At 35.1% G+C, this 7,021-nt stretch overlaps 1 protein-coding gene across 1 annotated transcript in view; it reads left to right on the top strand.

The window, feature by feature from the left end:
• LOC109823945 (linoleate 9S-lipoxygenase 6-like) overlaps positions 1,568-7,021 on the top strand; it is a 9,598-nt gene continuing 4,144 nt past the window's right edge. The window contains exons 1-6 of the mRNA XM_020390405.1: positions 1,568-3,249; positions 3,580-3,860; positions 4,176-4,413; positions 5,790-6,134; positions 6,713-6,798; positions 6,898-6,987. Coding sequence (XP_020245994.1) covers positions 3,039-3,249; positions 3,580-3,860; positions 4,176-4,413; positions 5,790-6,134; positions 6,713-6,798; positions 6,898-6,987 — 1,251 coding nt within the window. The 5' untranslated portion in view covers positions 1,568-3,038. The remainder of the gene's footprint in view (positions 3,250-3,579; positions 3,861-4,175; positions 4,414-5,789; positions 6,135-6,712; positions 6,799-6,897; positions 6,988-7,021) is intronic.

Raw genomic sequence — 7,021 nt, 5'->3', positions numbered from 1 at the left:
AAGTGGATATACATGTGGATACAAAAAGAATATGAGAAAACAAGATAATTTTGAAAAAATACAATTCATATGATACGATAGAGTTCATTAATATATTCGTTATATATAAAAAAGCAAATATTAGATCTCTTGATAATCAAAATTAACCTCAAATTTATATTTTTGTGCGTTTTAGAAATACACACTCCGTGAGTAGTGAAATTTGAAGTTGGGTTACTATGATAAAATCTTAAAATCTCGCTAACTATTACATCAAAACTCTAGAATTGTTGTGAGAGTTGAGAATAATATTTTTATATTTTAACAATTAATAACAAACTCCAAATATCTCAAGCGCCAAGAAATATGCGTAGATCTAATGCAAGTTGTTATTGATTCTAACTTTCCTAACTCTTCATTAGCAAGTGTTGGAAACTGTGGAGATTCATGAGCTCTTAAGGAGGAACGTGGAGCCATCCATCACTGCGGAGCAAATATGTGAGACAGTTGGTTCTGAACCAAATGATCGCGTTAGAGTTCAGCGGATGCGCCATTACTGACGTTGGCTGATGAGAAATATGATCATCGATGTAAGTGGTTAAATTATGGACAAAATTTTAAAACAATCCCGTTTACAATAATAATCGCAAAAAAAATAAACTCATTTCCAACTTATTTTTAGAAACCGACCTGGTTTCAGCCTCAGCGCTGAAACCGGGTCGGTTTCTAAGAAATTTTTTTTGAAACTTCACGGGAGTTGAACTCCCATGAAGATTAGTAAGCTTTACTAAACTTCTCACGGGAGTTCAACTCCCGTGAAGTTTCATAGTTCGAAAAAAAAATTTGAACTATGAAACTTCATGGGAGTTGAACTCCCGTGAGAAGTTTAGTAAAGCTTACTAAATTTCAGAATTTTTTTTTCTGAAACCGACCCGATTTCAGCGCTGAGGCTGAAACCAGGTCGGTTTCTGAAAATAAGTTGGAAATAAGTCTTTTTTGGGATTAAAAGTCCAAAGAGAACTGTTTTGAAATTTTGTCCGTTAAATTATATATGCACCTCTTTAATTAGCAGCTGTGAAACACAACCACGGTCAAGTTCCAGGTAATCTCTTCAAAACCCTTGATTTTGACATCGTTTGGTGTAATTTTTGTTTTGTATATTTTCTTGCGGAGATAATAATTGTTGTTTGTTAGATTTTCTTTACTTGTTCTTTCATGAAACATTTGTTAGACTTTCATGCTTCCTTTGTCATGGATAGGTGTTTCTGTTATAGTGAAAGAAATTATTTGTTCTAGTTCTCAAAGACGTGAACTTTTGTTAGTCATACACATTATTTATTCGATGAAATGCTTCAATGAACATAAGCACCATAAGTTTTGCGTTCTCTTAACTATTTGTAATTAGAACATGTTGTGACTTTTTGGTTGCCAATTGTAGGATAACGCACAAATTGAGCAAAACTTAATGAAAGCAAAGTCTCCATGCTTTATAAGGAAGAAGAAGATGGTGGTTCATCATGTTGAGAGGAGAAAGAAGAGTGTAGTTTTGGAAAACAAACATGTATGTCACTGAAACATGCTTTATTGAAGGGAGCTAAACAGCATGTTAGTGAAAAGATGTTCCGCAATAAAAGCCGAGGATTGGGGATTTCCTCATAAATGGTCAAACAATTAGGGGTTTATAATAGTTACCCTTCTTTACCTTAGATATAACGATCAAATCCGCCATTATCATGTCAAGGGAAAGACTATCGGGGAACTAAAACGTAAGGACGTCCTAAAGGCCATCATATGTATAACTATATTTATTAGATACTAGTATCTCAGTGCACGCAATGCGTGCATGATAGGACATGGAGGAGTGTCGTAGTTGAATTACCAAGGGAATGTATATTTCATTAGATATTCTTGAGTTTTTTTCCAAGTGAGAACACATGTATGTTGAAGTTTCTAAGTGTGAGGGCGTTTCATAGTTTTTCCCAATGCGATGGCATTTTTGTAGTTTTTTCCCCAGTGTTAAGGTATTTTCTTGTGCACCGGTTAGGAAAATTGATAATATTATATTTATGTAGGAAAGAGATCTAGAGGTAGACCTAAAAAAACTTGGTTGGGAGCAATTAAGACAAACATGATTATGCTTAGCTTAACAGAGGAGATGACCCATAATAGAGCGGAATGGAAGAATAAGATTCATGTAGCCAACCGCAAACATTTGGGATAGAAGCGTTGTTGTTGATGTTGTTGTTGTTGTTAAGGCATTTTCTTAGTTTTTTTCCGAAGTGTTGGGGCATTTCCGGTACTTAATTTGAAATGTGACTCACAAAAAGCAAAGGGGGTCTTTTCGTAATATATGGTATAGGATTAGTGGAAGATGCTCCATTTTAATGTCACGGGGATTAGTTGCTACAGTAATGCTTGTTCTACTAAACTAGGTCAGTACAGACTGATTAACTGGCATTGTACTAGAGAATCCAAAATAAACATCACCCTGGAAAGTAATACTTTACCCAACTAGTAAGATAACTTGAGTTTTCACGATGATATTTATTTTGGATATCTATTCATCTTTGGAACCTCATATCAGCTAAAGAGCACCCTGAAAAGACCTTTGTAAACCAAACTTAAAAGAAATCTAATGGAAAAGGATTCAAACAGATGATGTGATGCCCTCTAGCAAAAATTCAAATCCTATTGAAACATTTTTCCTGCATAGATCACTCAGTGATGTTCTAATATAACTCACACTCTGAAATCTAATATTAATCCTGACTCAAACAAGCCGTAGATATAAAAAGTTACAAAATAAATAACTTAGACATAACAATGCCACTGTAGGGACAATTCTTGCTTGATTCTACCAACATTGACAGTCTAGGTATCAGAATCAGATGCAAGGGTAAAGCCTAAGCCAGCACAATTCTGCCTTCAACCATCTTTTGCACATTCTTATGTTTCTTCCTTAACAATCATTCCTTTATTCCCTCCTATATGTAAACACAAACTACACTTCACAAGTTGGGCAAAAAAACATAATACCAAAACCATTCATTCATCCTCTTATGGCTCAAGAAAATAAACGAGATTATTGTTCCAAGCTCCATGCTTTCCTCCAATCAACATGTCTTGGTTTCCATCTAAATCCTTTAGTTAGACATCCAGAACTGTCAGCTACGACCAAGGTAACCATCGTGGTTGCTCGAAGCTCAATCAAGTCAGGCCCGAGCAAGTCGAGCACCATCCAACTCTATAGCAAAACCCAAATTGATCCTAGTAAGAATTTGTATTGTTATAATCTCAAAGATGATAAATTGTGAAAAGTCTTGACCAAGTTGGTCCATCTAAACCTCCTGTAGTATCGTTGTTTTGCACTTACTACCCCTGTTGTTTCATTGCTGCAGATAGACTCCCGGGTTGACTTTTACCCTTAGGCTCACTAATTTTAGCGGGCAATATCTGCCAAAATTTCACCAAGGGCAAAAGAGTCAAATAAGTTTAACCCTTGGGTTCTATCTGCAATAATAAAACTACAGGGGAAGTAAGTACAAAACAGCTAAAAACTACAAGGGTTCTATGCGCAATTAACCCTTCTTCTCATATCAGCTACAGGTAAAGGCAAGTTAAGCGAAGAGACGAGTTTTAAAAATGGGAAGAGCACAAAACACGGAGAGAGTAACACAATAACCTATCATGTTTTGTTGCATATTGAGCCTGAATTTGGAGTTCCAGGGGCAATTGTTGTAAAGAATGGGGATCAGAATGAGTTCTTTCTGAAATTTGTGACGGTGGAAGGAGAAGATGGTGGGAGTATCTACTTTAATTGCAATTCATGGGTGTATCCGGTGAAAAAGACAAGTGTTGATCGTCTCTTCTTTTCTAATACGGTGAGTTTTGTTATCGTGACCTAGGACACAAAAGTAGTATAAAAAATTTGCCTTAGAATGTGAAGCAATAATCTTTCTCATTATATCTCATAGTCAACAGTTGGAGAGTGTGATAGACTTGAATTGAAAGTTGTGACTGGTAGCTAGCAGTATAAGATTTTGGGTTAATCCAGTATCGGAATACAGGTTATAGTCTATGATACAGGTGGTCTATCCACAACTATGTAATAGTACAGGGGTCCTGCTCATTTATCACATTATGTTTTATTCATTAACATAAAAGTTTATCTTAACTTGTGAATCATTTATCTACAGAGCTATCTACCAAGCGAGACACCAGAAGCACTGCGATCACTGCGACAAGAGGAGCTTGCCAGTTTGAGAGGAAATGGAAGAGGAGAGAGGAAAGCATGGGATCGGATATATGACTATGATCGTTACAATGATCTTGGTGCTCCTGATAAGGGCGAAGACCATGTTAGACCCGTTCTAGGGGGTTCTAGAGCATATCCATACCCTCGTCGAGGGAGAACTGGACGTCCTCTTAGTATAGGTATAATTTTAAACATGTTCATATCTCAAATCATAAACTTTCAGATGGTGCATACTCATTGTACAACATAGCAGATAGAATAGTTGATAGTTAATATTCTTTATAATGCTTCTAAAACGCCAGATTTAGCCTGAATATGCCTGAAAGGTAATTCACAAAATCTATAAGGTATGGTTACAAGATGTAACTGTGACATTTGGTGATGTCACCAGATATTTTCAAGCATAGCTATATAGTCTATAGATTTTTTTAGGTTGTATAAATAATCAAAATTTTATGGAATGCTATTTAGAAAAGCTGGAGTTAGGTCGAAGGCTGCACTAAAAGGCAGATTTCATAATATGAAGTAATGATTTCACTTGTTTTTTTATGAATAAATAGGCTATAGCCTATAGTAATTATCTTGCAGCTTTTACACCGTTGCGAAAAGTCACCCTAATTGACAACCAAATTGTTATTAAATGCATACATAATTGTAAGATCAAGCTCACTGTAAAAGTTTGCAAAGGAAGATTAGATGAGTGACTAAGCACAAAAATATTAATCAGATGTTGTTTTCACCTTTTTTCATTTTATTTGGCCTTTAACTAATTTTTTATAGTATATAAAAGTTTTTATAGTTGATATATTTGACCAGCGAGTGAAATATGATCTAACCGGTCTAATATGCTACATTTAACTGTATCATTTGGAAATGTCAACAAATAATTCGAATATAACTATTCCATATATAAATTTGTGAGACTGTAGATTAAAAAAAATGTGATATTCATAAATTTATAAATTTAGCTACGTATGGATCATTATAAAGGATGGAGTAAGTGCGAGTATTGCAGCGACTTTCACAGGATCAAAGGATTCCTTGTTTTAGTTGAATAACCCTGCTATAGCCTATAGTAGTTATATCTTGTGCCTGTTCTATGATAGTTTTTTCCCCTCGAAACAGCCTTAAACATAGAGTTGTACCTAATCCATCTTTAATTTTAATTTATATGTGAACCACCTTTAAATTGAGTTTTTGCTCCAATCAACCACCTCCCAATCAAAAATTAACTAAAAAGCCAAAAATAACCTTAAACAATGCACGTTTAAGGAATGTGATTTATATCCAAACTAGACCTAAACATTAACAAAATGAGTCACTTGTCTTGAATGTGGGTTTTGTAAGATTATTTTGGGTTTTCATTGAAAATTGTGACTGGGAGGTAGTTGATTGCAATCCAAACCCAACTTTAAAGTGGTTTACGTACAAATTAACATTTAAAGGTGGTTTCTTATGATGACCCTATATTTAAGGTGGTTTCTAGATGAAAAAACCCTTAATTATACATACAGAATTACAAACTTAAGCTAACTCTAAAATTTTGCAATCAAAGATCGAATGACAGAGACTAGGCACAAATTGATCAACCTCGATTTCTATGTGCCACCCGATGAGCGTTTCAGCCCGAGCAAGCTATCAGAGTTCATTACGAACTCTCTTCAAGCAATACTTCACTTTGTGATCCCAGAAGTAAAATCTTTGTTCCAAGGAGACCATGGAAACTTCGAATCTTTTGAGCAGGTAACAAAGGACTTGTATGCTGGTAAAAGAAGCTATATCCTCGAAGGAAAAGTGATGGACAAGTTGAAGAGTTTTCTTCCTGAAGAACTGTTTAAAGAAGTTTTAAGGATGACGAAGGGCAATCCTGTCAAGTTTCCGGTTCCACAGGTTATTGCAGGTTAGTTTCTTGGGTAAATTTCACTATAACCCCCTGAACATTGACGGATTTTTGCACATGACCTCTGAAGTTCATATATCATAGAAACCCCCTGACTTTGTCTCACTAAGGCAGGTACTTTAAGTTGTCATGTGATGGGAACGCGATGACTTTTGTATGATTTACCTCTATTTACTAAATATAATTTGTAACTACCCTTTTTCTAATTTCTACATTTACTAAATAGAATTTGGACTAGTTTTTTTCTTTTTCATGCCCGTCTTCTTACCTTTTGTATTCTATTTCTTCCCTGGGCATCTTGCCTCAGTTACTCCTATGTGAAAATGGCAATTTAGACATTTTGCTTTACTTGTTATGATGTTTAGGAGTATTGCCAATAGATCATGGGATTTAGTACAACTTTAAAAGCTCAGATAATTTTCCAATTTCTATGATTTATAAAGTTGGGGTGATTTTGCGGACACGCCACAAAGTTAAGGTTTTTTTTTAATTTATTCAGGCTTCTATTCAACTGAAAACCTATAATTTTTCCATTACATTTGAAGTTTTTCACTTACTGATTATCTGCAATAATTTAGCTGATGAATATGCATGGAAAACCGATGAGGAATTTGCACGGGAAATGCTTGCAGGGCTTAATCCAGTGATGATCAAACGGTTGGAGGTAGGAAATAATGCAAATTAGAAAGGCTATAATTTTTCTTTGATTTGTATTTTTGGATAGATATATCTTTTCGTTTGAGTATTACTATCTTTTTTGCAGACTTTCCCACCTATAGGAAAAGGAGGGAAGCGAAGCTCAATCACTATTCTAGATATAAGAAAAAGCATTGGTCGCGTAACTGTTCAACAGGTGTCTTCTCCTCTTTTTTTTTTGGATTTTGGGG

The sequence above is a fragment of the Asparagus officinalis genome, chromosome 9 (assembly GCF_001876935.1).
Source record: "Asparagus officinalis chromosome 9, Aspof.V1, whole genome shotgun sequence".
In the NCBI taxonomy this organism is placed as follows: domain Eukaryota; kingdom Viridiplantae; phylum Streptophyta; class Magnoliopsida; order Asparagales; family Asparagaceae; genus Asparagus; species Asparagus officinalis.
The sequence above is the reverse complement of the archived record's forward strand: the minus strand, read 5'-3'. Positions and strand labels throughout refer to the sequence as shown.